This window comes from Pezoporus wallicus, unplaced genomic scaffold (assembly GCF_028554395.1).
Source record: "Pezoporus wallicus isolate ANWC-B61680 ecotype Strahan unplaced genomic scaffold, APGP_CSIRO_Pwel_v1 contig_3486, whole genome shotgun sequence".
NCBI classification, from domain to species: Eukaryota; Metazoa; Chordata; class Aves; order Psittaciformes; family Psittacidae; genus Pezoporus; species Pezoporus wallicus.
In genome coordinates, this window is record NW_026642292.1 from 2,966,458 (window position 1) to 2,981,798 (window position 15,341).

Genomic DNA, 15,341 nt, shown 5'->3' on the forward strand with positions numbered 1-15,341 from the left:
ATGAAAGAAGAGAGGCCAAACAGTGAGATGGAAGCTCCTTGCTGGGAGTGGGGCTAAGCTGGCCAGGTTGCTGGCAGTGAATGGACAACTGGATGATGCAACAAGCCATTTAAGAAGTCCAGTTTCCTCTGCTTTTCACTACCTTTTCTTTCCCATCTTTCCTTTGTGTTTCCCTTGTCAGCTTTTGAGGGCAGACAGCTTATCCCATCAAGCTGTCCTGAGAGGAGGGACTGGGCTGTCTGACCCTCTATCAGTTCCTACTGACAAGCATTTATTCAAATCCTTCTCCAGTTTCAACCAAGAGGCACAGAGATCCCAGAGATGATGAAAGTCTTTCAGATCTAATGAAAATAAGTAGGTGGATAGAGAAGACTCTCTGAGCATCCCCACTGCAGGAGAGATTGCATTGTGAACTAAAATACAAAGCACCAGAAAGCTTTCACGGGAGAAACCATGTAAATACCCCAGGGCACAGGAAACACATTTAACCCTCCTCCATGTTCAGAAGGACACTTGCAGCTGGACATGGAGCAGGGAGTCAGCAGGCAATGGAGGCAGGCACGGCCCATCACGGCTGCATCAGTGGCAGGTCTCTGTCCCCCTGGCCTCTGTGCAGGCAGAGGGCACAGCTGTGTGTGAGCACATGCATCTATTGCACCTGATCTGCTGGGCTAGGGGTTCCCTTCCTGGCATCAATGGCCACTGCTGAACCGTGCCTTAATGTCCAGGATTGCCAAAAGTCGTTAAAAGGCCTCTCCATCTCTCACAAAGGAAAGAGCATCTTCATCCCTCTTTATCCTGTTCCAAGGAGATTGTATCCTCTATGCTAATGGTGCTCGGCAGCTCTGTCTTGAAGTCGCACTGCGCTGATAGTGCTCCTGCTGCCTCCAGGCAGAGGGAGGCCAATGAGCCTACTCTGTGCAAGCCTTCCCACACCCTCTCTGCAAATAAGCTCGTGCCTGACTCCACTACTGGCTTCAGTGGCACATGAGTGCCCACCAGTTCCTTCAGAAGCTGCTGAACAATATGAACCAGGCTTAATGATGGATGCAACTCTCAGCTGCTCCCTGCAGATTTTCTGTACTCTGCTTGGGAGATCCCATTTCCCTCTCTGAGGGAAGAAGGCAGCAAATGGAAGGGCATTATCCCTCCTATTTGCATGGATACATTGGCAGTGCCAGCACATAAAAAGTCAAAGGAGCCACATACCCATCCCTTTTAAAAACAGGAGGGCTAGGATGCTTTCCAAGCCTAGAAACAAACTTAAAGCCAAGGCTGGCATTTCAGGGATCATTGCCAATTAACTTAATGAATAAAATTCTCCTCTTCAGCCGTGCTCTGTGCATGCAGCAGAGGAGCTGGATTGTTTTCCTGCCCCAGTTCTGGAAAATAATTTTTGCTGCATTCACTCAGAGACATCTGTCTGTTTTCATGCCTGCAGTGTAAGCTGGTGTTGAAGTTGCATCTGCTAAGGAGCCTCTCTGCTCTCTATCCTGGGGGCTATTTCAGGGCAAAAAAAATCCATTAACCGCTTGCACTGAAGTATACCCTTAACAAAAGCATGAGCAAAGAACATAATGATACATCAAGCTCCACATACAACTCACTGGCTGTGGCCATGCTCGCAGAGATTCAGGGAGCGGCGGTCTGGAGCAGGGTGGTTGCTTGAGCCATGGTGGCCAGACTGCATGGGCTCCCCAGCACCAAGGCTGCGGCAGCACAGCTCGCTCCTGGGGCATCTCAATGGAAGCAGAACCTCCCCAGTGCGCAGTGCCCCGCTGCTGGGAGCAGCTGGGCTTTCCCGGCTGTCCCTGCCTGCCGGCTGGCCCCAGGGAACACACACTTCCATGAACCCTTGCCATCCTGCTCCTTCCCTGCTGGCCTGAATCCATATCGCACCCACCCTCCTCCCAACACCGCCAAGGCTGAGTGGTGCTTCCTCGCCTTGCAAGCCGCTGTTTCACCAGCCACAACATAGAGATGCTGGATAAAATAGCACTGAGTTCCTAAACCCACAATAAAAAGAGAAAGGGAGCAAGAAAGCGCTGGGTGTGGTGTGTGTTTCAGGGTGTATGAATGACTGGAAACAAACCCCAAATCCCTGAAAACTCAGAGAAAACAGGAATAAAAGGTGGGAGAAAAGCACACAAGCAAGGGAGAGGCAGCGAGGAGAGGGGCTTCTGGTATTGATGTTTGAAACGGGCTCTTTAAAATGGAAGATAATGACACTGAAAATTATTCCGAGCTTTTCAAAGGCATAAATGACCAAACTGCCTCCTGACTCCTGAATTACATTATCCAGAAAGAACTTAATAGCATGTTATTATCGCTTCTCCTTGCTGACAGGATTTCGGCACTGAAAAGACAAACAAGAAGTGCATTCATAATCACACCCGTGTTCACCTCTGTGCCGCGCTGGCCACAGCTAATTTCAGGTAAGTGTCTCAGCGGCCAGCCGGCGGAGCTCAGTGGGGCTCCTTGAGTTCGGCAGCGAGGTAATTGTGTTTGTCACTGCCGCAGGGGGACTGGCTGGGTGTCCCCAGGGGTGCCCAGTGCTGGAAACAGCCTGTATGGGGGAGAAGGGAATGGCCTGAGCTGGCTGCTGGTAGCTGCTGGGGATCTACCTCCCTTGGGTCTGGCTTCAGGGCATACCTGCTAGGGGCCTAGGGCTCTGCATATGGCAGGAGGGTCCCTGTGTCTGCGGCAGCCGGGAGCTTGTAAGAATGGAAGCAAGACGAGAAAGGGGAACATAGGGACATGCGAGGGCTGGGGAGTGTGAGCAAGCAACCTGGCCTGAGATGCCCAGGGATGGACCCAACTTTTGCCATTTCTCATGCACAGTTACTTTTTGTGACTGGCAGCCCTAGATACAATGGTACTGTTGATTTCCAGAGTTGAGTGGCCTGGTGCAGCCCTCTCCCTCTTCCTTCATCCCAAAAGGTGTCCCACCTCCTCCTGAAACCTTCCCCAAGGGCCAGAGATAGGGCCAGCTGCAGCTATGGCAGGGCGGCACAGGAGCCCAGCCTGGAGGCAAACAGACAGGGACAGGAAAGAGGCGGTGAGCCATTTCATGGGCTCTGCTTGGCTGATGCTCTGCAGGACACATTTGCACGGGGCCGCCTGGGACACAGAGCGTGACCCAGCCCAGTGGGGTCCCTGGGCAGAAGACCTTCCCTGCCAGCATCATGAGGCCGAGCTAAACCCCAGGGGCAGCCTTCGTGCAGCGCTCTGTGGTCTGCCCATGATTTATGTCCTGGGTTTAACAACATTTCGTTTCAGCAGCCATGCTCTGATGTCCAGAGGCCCCCAAGCAAGAGAAGGGGGTAACTGCCAATTATAACAGCCAGTACTGCACTCTGCCTGCTCGCTACATGTGTACTCGTGATTTCTTCCCTAGCAGCAAAACATGGCAAATAAATAATCCTTCCCCCTCCCAGCAGTAGGCAGGCTGAGGAAGCTTACACAGCGCACCCAGACCCAGCGACACCATCGCAGTGGGGCTTGCCAGCCCAGCCTAGCCTTGGTGAGTGGATCTGAATGGGCCGTAGGAGCATCCACTCCCACAGTGTAATTCAGGTGCTGCCAGGAACAGGGCACATGGCAGAGGAGCACGTGATAAGCTTTGCAGCCCTGTACCCTCCCACAGAGGCTCCTCCAGGGTCTACCTCTTGTCAAATGACTGCTTGGCAGAGCGTGGGAACACAGTGACCAAAGGAAACCATGGGTAGAAGACTTGGGACTGGGCTCCCGAAGGTAAGACCATGGAGCAGTCTTCAAAATAAAGGACTGGCATTAACATTGTAACCCAGGCAGGCTGAGGGCTGAAGAGCAAACTGCAAGGAACAGCCCTTGACCAGCAAGGCCATGAGGGTGACCTTGCACAGTCTGCACATCTCTCTGTCCTGTTCCCTGGCTTCACAACTGGGCACACAACTGCCAAGTATGATTCCTCTGGGATGAAACTCTTCTCCCATCAAACTGACTGTTCAGTACTGCACAGTAACTGCTGTGCAAAGTTAGCAGTGGTACCGTACTTTTAGCTGACTTCCCACATCTTATCAACCTGCTTTCTTCCCCGTCTTCCTCTGGAACTCTGTCCAGCTCACACCAATGCATTTCAGGTGTGCTGATACCCCAAGTAAATGCCTACCCCACATCACCTTGTTGTGTAAGTCTCTATGCTGGGTGTTGCAGAACTGCTGTTTACATGCTCCCAGTAGCTACACCAGCAGGCTCACCCTGCTCTGATCTATCTGATGGTCCCACAAATCAGAGGAGCAACCGCAGTCCCTGCGCAGACTGGGTGCAGCATAGGCAGCCGTGGAACTGGCTACCCTGTGACACAGGCATCTTAGATTGCTGAGTTCTCCTTTCAGCCTTATCGGCATGATGGATAGTTTAGCCACAGTGAAGCACAAGGCAGTAATAGCAATGGCCATGATTATTATTTTTCACATTTTCTTTAAGAGCAATATACCAGGCTTCATGCAGATCACTTTGCTTATTAGCTACCATTTAGTAATCTCTTCCGTCTTCGCTTAATTGTAAGTTAGAGGGATTGTTAGGCTGAGAGGACAGCAGAGACTCACAGGGCAGCCACCATGAGGAGACGCTTGCTTGCTTACATCCACACTATACACAGGGATGCAGGCCTGCAAACCACCCAGCAGCTAACGTGCGTTTTACATCCAGACATGTCCTGCTAGGTCAGACTTAAGTCTTGTTCCTTTCTTTGCAGTGTTCCAGTTATAGAAAGATGCTTTAGTAGTGTTATTTATGCTCATACGTATCAGAGTAGGGAAAAGTAGCTCAGCAGGAAAGAATCCGAACCAAATGAAAATAAAAATTGAGTGAAATAAAACGAAATAGTAAAAAAACAAAGCTCTCCCCCACTCCACACTGCTCATGCAGTCTGGGTGAACAGTCCTTACCAGACCATCAGAACTTACAGTACCTGGGTTACAGCAAGCAGCTCAAGAGGGAAGCTGTGCAAAGCGTAGCCCATGTCCTGACACCATGGCTGAGTGGAGCACCACGGAGGACGGCAGGCGCAGCAATGCTCTCTGGGTCACACAAGCTGACCCGGAAAGGCTATTACCCTTTGAGAAGGTCACCTTCAGCTGCACAGGGTCTGCGGGAGGCACGGGTAAGCGCAGTCACGTCCTGCCCAGGCCTGCAGCAGGAGCAGCTGCAGGCACAGGCATGGCAATAATCCCTGCAGGGGACAGACATGGATCACTACCCCACGAAGAAGCAGTGACAGCTTTCCAAATTGGCACGGAGGAGATCTCTTGGCTGGGTGTAGCTCTCTGTCTGCTGAATGCTCTCAGTGGGGAAACGCTCAGTGCTAGCTCTACAGCGTCTGATCACCATCACACACTTAGCATCCCTCCAGCCTGCCCAGGAAGCTTTCAGCTAAATGGCATGCAGAATCACCTTCTGGTTTAAAGCCTGTTTAAAGCTTGAGGTAGCCACAGCAGGACCCTGGGAAGGTGCACATTACTTCTTTTCCAGAAGGCACTGAAACATGCAGGTTTTGCCCAAGATGAGGCTGGAGATTACCCCCATGGCTGACAGAACAAGAGGACTGGTGATGGGAAGGAGTGGAAAGCCTCTGCGCCTTGCAGACTCTCTCCATACATCATGGCTTGAGGTGGCAATCGAAGTGGAGGCAGCAGCTTGGCCCAGAGACACCAGCTGCTGGCACCTTGCTGCCTCCCCAGGCAGGTTAGGAGGTCCTGCCCTCCAGCACTGCTGCAGCCTTACCCAAGGTGCACAACTGCAGAGGCCTGTGAGCCCAGAGCAGGGGGGAACAGCAGGACAGCAGCATTCCCTGGGGGCTGCTGCACTCCTACAGCAATCGAGACCCTCAGCTAAGGCTGCAGGCAGCAGGGAGATGTCTCTTCAGAGTAGAGCAGGTAGCAGCACTTTTGCTGCTTTGCTGCAGACATTGGGAGGGAGGTGATGAGCAAACTCACAGGCTCCAGTTGCTCCTTCCCTACAGCCCCTGCTTCACCTTACAGCACCCCTATTCTATTGCCAGGGGATCAGGAGCCCCAAGCAGACCTGGATTTACCTGGAAGGCTCTGAAGTATCCCTCCCATCTCCCAGTTCAGCAGTGCCAGCAAATTCCCCCTCCCAGCACAGGGCACAACCCCAGGCTGCACCCCCTTCGCAGTGCTGTTTGTTTGCTCTGTGCCATTTGAAAGCCACAAGACAGACTTCTCACCATCACACAGGACATGCCCTGGTTGTGATGGGGATGGCCAGAGCTCAGATTGCTCGAGCAGGAGCCAGCCCCAGCCTCTTGCTTCTAGAGAAGACCCAAGGAGGAAGAAATGTCTGTCCCCCCTTTCTAGTCATCAAGCTCTCACAGGACAAAGGGGAAACGCACTGGCTGCCCCGAGGGCTGCACTCCTCCAGGCATCCCTCTCTGCTCCCACTTTAATGCTGAGTGTCCTGGCACAGCATGCTATGGGTGATGGCTCCTTGCATGCTCCAAGACCCAGCCTGCCCCCACCCCTTTGGTCTCTGGGTACAGGGCGGAGGCAGAATGGTACCAGGAGATCATAGAGATAGCTGGTGGTGCTGGGGGAAGAGCCCTGCCAAGCAATGCATTGGAAGGTAGCCCCAGTCACCCAAGGGGAGTCACTTGTAAGGGGAATGACTGGCGCTAGCCAGGCTGTGTGCTGGTCACGGTACATTTGCTATGGGAAGGAGGGAGTGATTCATTTGGAAAGCTTCTATACTGCAACTGCACAAGGGTCATATGCCCCTGCGAGATGGCAGAGGGCACCATGCAGCCTTCATCTGCAAATCTATATGCCACCCACTTCTCATCATTAAAGGCCACTGGATGTGCTAGGTTTACCAGGCTATGGTGTTTAGCCTGGACTAACGCTCTCTCCAGCTTTCTCTTCAGCTCGAAATGAAAAACCATATTCACTTCACACCCTGAATTCTTGAAGTTTTGCGTGGCAACACCATTCACCCCAACTGCCCCATTTTCCACCTCCAGTGAACCTAATGACAGTACATCTAAATGCTAGATGAAGTGACTGCTGGCTCTCCAACACTTCTGCAGAGCACTGAGAGCCTTCAGGATGGGAGATGCTAAGAGGCTACAATGTAGTATTTCATATTAGAGCAGCTGAAAGTTGTCCATGAGTTTTGCACCTCTAACCCCAGCTCTTACCCCTCACTTGTCAGCCCTGAGAAAGAGTTGATATGCTCAGGAGCCTGCTGCGAGGCCAAGGGTTAGTGCCCGCATCAAACCTCTGTTCCCTCCTCACAGCTAAAGCTGGGCAGACAGCAGCCACCTGCAAGCAGAGCAGCAGACGCTGGCTGCTATTGGTGAAAACACACATAAATGGAGGTTGGAAGGAGAGGCCAAGTGCACAGAGCTGATCCAGGTTACTCATGTTTGACAACCACAAATCGGGATGAGAAAGTGTCTTTTCAAAACCCTTTTAACACATTTACCTTTGCGAGCTTTCAGAAGAAAGACAAGGCACGAATGTTAAAGGGTCAGATTCTGGGTGTTTGCTTGTTCTTTCCTCAGGCAAACCCTCACTGATTGACTGTGGGAAGGGTGAGAGCTGAGCACAACTGACAGAGTCATCCCACTGCTAACACTTAAGCATGCAGCCTCCTGGCAGAGACTAATGACAATAGACAAAGCTCTTCCAAACACACCCCACTCTGCCTGCTGCATGCTGCCAAAATGAGTCTGAGAGGCTGCTGGTTCCCTACCACTTTCAGAGCCAGAGAACCTTTCTCAGGCAGCAGGACTAGCACTCAGTTGGTGGGATTCTGGAAAGAACAGGCATGGCCAAGAGTGAGTTAGGGGCTCAACAGTCAATGCAAACACAGATGCACGGAGACCATCCACAATATGGAATTGTCTGGAAATGAGGGACACAATCTGGGTCTCGCTTTCACACATAGATATTAGTGAGACCCACATGGTGCTCTGGTCAGCATACCCAGACATGGACAGGAAAAGGTATTTGCAGTGGCAGCTATATAATGAGGATATGCAGTCCGTGACCACTGCTGGTGGGTCTCCTGGATGTTACTGGGTGCACCAAGCCAATTTTCTGAGCAGAGCTCTACTTGTGAGGAGAACACAGCAGGCCCACCCACACTGGCCAGCCTACAAGCCATTAAGTGCCTGAGCAAGTCACTGATTCAGCTGAACTGCTCATGTAAGCAAGATTACTCATGTACAGGCTGCAGGACCAATATTCCAGGGCCCTGTGACTCCTTGTTGACTCAGGAGTCTCATCACTGCAAACACCACCACCCCATTCCCTGACACCATCAACCCAGAAGTCAGAGGAATCTCTGACCTGTCATTCCACAGGCTGGGGACAAGCTTTTCAAGAACATTCAGTCTTACCAGCGTTTCTTTCTTTTACTCTTAGCAAAGATGGGAGGTCACATCACTCTGCTGCTGCCCCATGGCAGGAAGGGCTCAGAGAGCTAATGGCAGGTTCAGGTGATTTGACTGCAGAGGAGACCAAACATCCATGTTCCATAATTCCCCATCCACAACTCTACCAGTCACACACCACTTCTTGGCAATCCTGAGGTAGGCAGCTGTGCCTACACACTTGCACATGTACACAGTCACTGTCATAAGCCACACGTCCACAGTCATTAACTCATGCCCAAGCACACCTGTAGTAAGGTACCTTTTCTGGATTACACCCCTTCTCTCTCCCACCACACAGCAAGCAAGAGCATCAGTTTCTCAGAGCCTGACACACACACTTACCCACACTCTGCTTCCTGCTTTCCTTCCCATGCAAACAGGCTCACTGCAAAGTGAGGTCTCACACCAGTGCAAGCTTGGAAACCACATGCAAACTGAGAGAGTGTATGGTCTTGTAATTTGCCCTCAGGCACAGTCTAGTGCCTGAGTAATAACCCTCATCTTAGCAAGCCCACTGGCAGTAAAGGGATGCTCCCATCTCTTCTTTGTGCCCCCTTTCACCAAGACAGTTTATGAGAAAGCTGAAATGATCTGAGCAGTCACCTCCATCCACCCTTTCTGGCTACAGAAGTCCTCACAAGCATCAGGGATGTCTCCCAGGATCCCAAATGTGTCTCACATAAAGAAGGCTTCTCAATGAGACTGCTTGGTAACTGTCCCATAGCTGCAGAGTCAGAGCCATCAGATCTGTCAGTTGTACCACTGAGCAAGTGGCAGGTTTTTGTCTGAGGCAGGAACAGTAAAACGTCACAGGCAGTGACGAGGTGAAATGCTCAGTGCATGGCACAGGGATGGTGACGTCTCACAGATGTGCTGCAGCGCACTCCCACGGGCAGGGAGGCGGCAGGCTGAGTGTGGATCTGGACGGCAAGAAGTGGCGCATGCTCCCAGCAGAATGACACCCTCTCCTCCATTCTACCCCAATACACATCTGATGCAGCTCCAGAAGGCCCAGATATGGAACAAACCTCTTAGGAAGAGGAAGGACCAAGAGGTCATTTTATTTGGCTTGCAAGCAGGTAGCAGGGCTGCCTGGCATCACTCACTCAGTGGAGAAACAGTACTGAAGTTAGAGGCCCAAATGTCACCCTGAGTGCACAGCCAGGCACCCCTCCCCCAGAGGTCTTTGCTACAACACATTTATTTTGCTATGTGGCAGTACATTACACAACACACACATTACCAGCAGTTTCAGAGCCCTGAGTTGTCATTCCTCCTGAATTTTGGAAAAGAGGCAGGACCAGTGTCCCCTTCCCTCATTTCACCTGAAAGGAAACAGACCAGGAAAAGTCAAAAGACACAGAGGCACTTGCTGACAGGACTGGAGATGAACCTCAGAAAGCTGGAGTCCCAGTCCACCACTCTCACAATTTCCCCTTTTCCTGGTGGTGGAAGAGGAAGCCCTAGTGCCAGCTCTCCACAAGGTCTCACTCCTCTGAGAAACTCTCTGCACACCTGAACAGAAATCAGACTAAGGAGATTGCAAAAACTAACATAAACACTACTAGATTTTAAAGGGACTGACCACCTCTCTCTGAGGGGCTGAGAAATGTGAGGCGTTCTAGGCAGGGTTGGCATTCTCTTAAATTCTATAAGATTATTTAAGAAAGAGCAAAGGAGAGGATTTTGCTTTCCACTGGAATCTAAATGGAATTTGCCGTGCTCAGATGGGGAAAGAAAGCACCCTGCCTTTCCTGGCATACAGTATCCCACACCTCCTTTTCCTAAAGCATGAAATGACAGAGCTCCAGTACCAACTTCAGCTCCCAGTGCCACAGAGAAAGCTAATGCTGTAACAGGCAAAGACAGAAAGACAGTGCAGCATGTAACATAGAACAAGACCCCAAAATAGCCCACAGAAAAGCAGAAACAGTCAGAAAGGCAAATGTGCTGTGGAGAGCAGAAGGGAGGGCGGGAGCACCTGGGCCTCTCCCACCAGTTCACGTCAGTACATAGAATGGTGCCTCCGCCTCAGGAGAGCAGTGACCCAGTTCCCCAGCTGAGACCCCTTCAGCCAGAGGAAGAGTTCATACAAGCTGATCTGCCACAGGCTTAGGGCTTCTGTGAGTGAAATCTGGGCCTTCCTGTAAAGCGAGTGACTCTTGCTTCTCTGGTACCTAGAATGAAAGAAACAGCTGCATTAGATGCGGCAGGATGAAGCCCATCGGGAAGGCAGCCTGTCATACATCTTCCCTGGGGAGGGGAACATCCCACATCTGGAGAATCACTAGCAGTAGAGACCCATGGGAATAGGGATTTTTTTTAAGTAATGCTCCTGGGGAGCTGGGGACTGCCTTCCTAGCATGAATCTGGCAGGAGAGACAGCCTGCTCCCTTGTGAGCCCAGTTCTCGCCCCTGTGCATATTGACTCTGAGCCATGGCATCCTCTGCTTCTACACCCAGCTTCACGTCAGCTAAAAGGAACAGGTACACACTCCTATAGCCAGCCTTTCCTGGTAACATACTCATAAGAGCCCAGCAATCCTGACACACTAATTCCAGGAAAAGTAATTCTCCACCTTCCCTTAGAAGCAGAGGTTAACTGGGATTTGCATGTCTCTCATCAGTGAGATGTTATTTCTCCTGTAAGGAGGAGGAATCTGAGGCAGAAGTGCATTGACTCATAAGACTCACAGATGGAAATTGCTTGCACAACTCCTGCTCCCAGCTTTTAAATATCAGCCTGATCTTCACAGTCAGCCCTAGCCCCTCAATTAGGCTGGAGAAACTGGCAGCAGTAAACTTTCAGTGATCTTTCCTACCCACAAATACTTTCCAGTGGTGATGACTCTAATGGACAGGAAACCCTTTCTCCTCTTCTGGAGGGACCAAACCCTAAATCCTAAGGCCTCCAACTCCATCCCTGTCCCCAGCTGCAGGGTGACAGACCTGCCCTCTGAAGAGGCTGATGGGTATGAGAACAACACAGACAGGCTGAGATGTGCAACTGAGCAGGGGCAGGACCACAGCAGATGTGATATTGAGTGGGACTGGTCCACAGCTAAGAGTATGAGGGCAAGAGGTCAAGTTGGGCCTTGTCAGGGCCCTAAGTGGGGGGTTCTAATAAGCCTTTATGTCCCTGACTAGCCTGGGATCTCCCCCAGCCTTCTGCTCATGGATTCAGGAACTCAGGCTAATCTCAGACCTGCACCTTCAGTCCCTGCCTGAGCTACACTGGAGGAGTAATGGCTCCCAGCTCATACTCTGTTCCCCTTGACCTGTACTTCAGCTCAAATACTGACCTCTTGCTTGACCTCAGCCCTGCCTTGTCACTACAGACATGTCTGACAACCACCATACCTGATCTACATATTGACTTTCTGGTTTGACCTTGGACCTGCCCTGTTGCCAGGAAGTTGCATTACAACATGGACTTTCGATTGGACCTGACCTCTCAGAGTCTGTCCTGCTTGCCTTGCCCAGCTCCTGTAGGACTGGGCCCTGGCTGGCCTGCTGGCCCTGGGATCCTCCCTGGCTCCTTGCCTGCAGGGACAACCAGCCCCTGCTGCTCCATGACTGGCCTGTGGTGCCTGAAGAAGAGACTCACTTGGAAACGGCTCTGATGCAGCAGCGAGACATGTTGAGGAAGGAGCTGGCACTGGCCCGTGTGTTCAGAGCTAGTTCAATCCCCCTTAACAAGTCGTTGGTCTTCAGCAGCAGCAGCATCTGGCGGGGGACATTGTTGAGCAGCTGGGTGATCTGGGGTAGGTAAGTAGCAGTGTTGGACCGGATCTCCATATCCTGCAGCCAGCCGCATCATGTCAGGGAGAAAGGAGAGAGAAGCTGAGAGTGCATGGCAAAGCCAGGTCCAGATGCAGCTGAAATTTGGCAGGAGGAGATGGTATCTTTCCAGACCATGACTCTAGGTCAAAAGTAAAGAGCTCTTTGTCCTGCTTTCCTGCAGACACCTAGCTGTCCCAACCACTCACAGCACAGTCACAGATCATTCCTGCCATATCCTACCTGCTCCTCAGTGAGATAAGGCCCTGTCCCCTCACTGGCAAAATTAATAGCATCTCAGGAGAACAGGGCACCTGCTGCTACCTCAGTTCTTGACCCCAGGCAGCCTGCAGCAACCATGTCTCATTACTGCCCTTGCAACCTTTTGACTGATTCTCACCTCACCATCTCCAAAGCTGGCGGAGCTGCAGGTAGCACAGACTGCTCAGGAAGGTAGAGGCATGCTGAAAGGACAACCAGGCTGCTCCTTGTCTTGCTGTCCCATGCAACTGATGGCTTTATGCTATACTGATGAAGCTGTTTCCCTAGTTGAGTCCTTTATCCTAAGCAAAACTCAGCAGAGGTGAGAAAGCATTATGCAGTTAAGAGTCACACTAACCCAAAAGATCAAAAACTGTCATCTGTCAGATTAAGGGTCTATCTAGACTCATATCCTGTCTGGCAGCTGCCACTAGCAGATGCTTAGGTAAAGGGTGTAAGATCCAGGTAAATACAGAGTGATCTTTCATGTTCCTTGCTTTCCCAGCTTCTAACAAACACACTGCCCATTGTAAGATCCCAGTAATAACTAGTAACTACAACCTGAGCCACACAAGACGGGCTCCCCTCCAAACATGAACCACCACAGCATGCAAGACAGGCAGCCCCCACTTCTCTGCCTCTTTTTAGATTTGAGTTCTCCTACCATCCCAGTAAATGTCATACAGTGTGGTGTGGAGCTGATCCCATACACATACTGTGTCCCTACCTCCTCCTATAGAGGCCATGACATGAATCAGCAAATCCAAATAGAAGTCCCTGGAACATCTGAAATTTCCAGAATCCAGCAGGACACATGCAAAGGGCAGTAAAAAACTTCTTACAGGGAGCAGGCTCCTTTGCGGGAAAGGACAGCTCTAAAACCTTCCCTCCTCTGGAATGAGGGTCAGCTGGTCTCTATTTCATGATATGGGATCTCACACTCACTCTTTGTGAACTTCAGACTTATTAGAAAGGAACAGACCTGCACAAACCGAGTGTGCAGGTCGTGATGGTCAGGGATGTATACAGCTCACATACCACCATGATAGCTTTGCTGCTGACAAATAAATCTTTGTGTCCTCCTGCTTCTGTCACTGACCAAAACACAGGGCTTCAGCAGGAAGCTTAGCTCTTCTAAATGTTTAATGTTTCACTCTGTTACTTGTTGGCAGAAAATTCCTCCCTGATTATCTCTTATCCCTTATCCTGGCCAGCATCACTGCAGAGCCTACTTTATTTTACACATATAAGGTTTAATTTCTATTTATTTTCTTTGTATTTTTAGCTCCAGCTGCTTGTCCACATCACAAAACACCCACATGATCTGTCATCAGAACTGTCATTTTCTGCCAAGGGTGAAGCCTGCATGCTCAGGAAGAAATGAGCTATGCCATAGGACCTGAGAAAAGCCCCTTGGCTGCAGTCACTGAGGCTGCTGCAGGATACAGCAAAACACAGTCATAAAATCAGATGAGATGAGTCTAGCGACCACCCTGAGTGGTCAGCTGCCTGGCCATGGCTGAAGGCAGGAAGAACTACACCTATGGCAATCCTCACACATTTTCCTAGCATGCTCCTAAAACTCTCCAGTGATGTGATTCAAAGCCTTCCTGACCATCCATACCACCATTACAATGGCCCTGCCATTAGATCTGGCTTTTCCCATGTTTCAGCCCAATCTCCTTAGCTGAATTTAAACCCATTACTTCTTGCCCTCTTTGCAGCAGTCTTTAGCAGATTTGAAAACAACTACTACTACAGCTTTTCTTGAACCATGCCTTTCTAGATATTTTCTGCCCTAACTTGCGCAGGCTTACCTCATGGGTTGCATCTGTTTGACCACTAATCCTTGCAGCTTCCTACTGAACTTGGCCCAGTTTCATCAAACGTTTCCTGAGATGCAGTGCCCCAGACTGGACACAACGCTACAGATAAGATTTTGTTTCACAAGGGCTGCTTCCTTGTCTCACAGGCTACTCTCATGTCCATGCATCCTTGAGCACACTCTCTGGAGCTCTGCACTGCTGGTATCTGCCCCAATGCGTGCTCATGGCTCTTGCTGCAGATACATTCTTTCAAATGCACCTCTAAACTAAGGGCAAGCAGCAGCTCATTTCCTAATGCCTCAGCAAATCTGCTCAGCTCCCCATTATCTGCTGCAGGATTATCCAGTTTCGGCATTAATTGTGTCATGTAGGCAAAGACAACAGAGCTGGCTCCGTACATGCAATTCAACTCAATGACAAAGTTCACAAGGCACCATGTAGCTGCGGTTACACCTCTGGCATAACAGTCACAATCCAGTTTAGGATAAACGTTGCCTTTTAGCTCAGATTCAACACTGGCCTTATAATAGTAAAGCCAGCTCTGTGTTGATTCACTTTGGTGCCTCTGGATTTTTTTCTGGAACTGTCATCTCCAGAGCTCACCAGATCAAACACAGCTCTGCTAGACAGTCACTACGTTATTGCTGCAGAAAATTAACTCAGGTAGGAAGCAATCAGAGTACTGGGTGTGAGGGGAGTCCATTACCCAAGGTATCTGACCAACTCATTGCTATGGATAATGGCAACCCAGTGCAGTACATTCTGCCACATCCATCAAAATGAAATGCCAAGCCAAAGGAATTTCATAGGATTATATTATAATGCTACTCAAATGAATTTCATTCTCACTGCTACAAACGAATGCAGATAAAAACAAACCATAGGAATACGTTTCTACCTGTAGGCACTAGTCCACTGGCTGAAAACACAGCACTATATGCTCATGTCTAAAAACAGCACAGTCGGCAAGGGCTGCTACTATTCTTAAGGTGCTACTATTCTTAAGGTGTGCGTTTCAGGATTGAGAAGAAGCATGA

General features: G+C 50.4%; 1 protein-coding gene across 4 annotated transcripts in view; it reads right to left on the reverse strand.

The window, feature by feature from the left end:
• Positions 1–9,620: 9,620 nt before the first annotated feature.
• ADCK1 (aarF domain containing kinase 1) overlaps positions 9,621–15,341 on the reverse strand; it is an 80,588-nt gene continuing 74,867 nt past the window's right edge. For all 4 annotated transcript variants that reach the window (XM_057428473.1, XM_057428470.1, XM_057428471.1 and 1 more), the window contains 2 exons: positions 12,045–12,238; positions 9,621–10,614 (listed from right to left, as the gene is read on the reverse strand). In XM_057428473.1, coding sequence (XP_057284456.1) covers positions 10,443–10,614; positions 12,045–12,238 — 366 coding nt within the window. In that variant the 3' untranslated portion in view covers positions 9,621–10,442. The remainder of the gene's footprint in view (positions 10,615–12,044; positions 12,239–15,341) is intronic.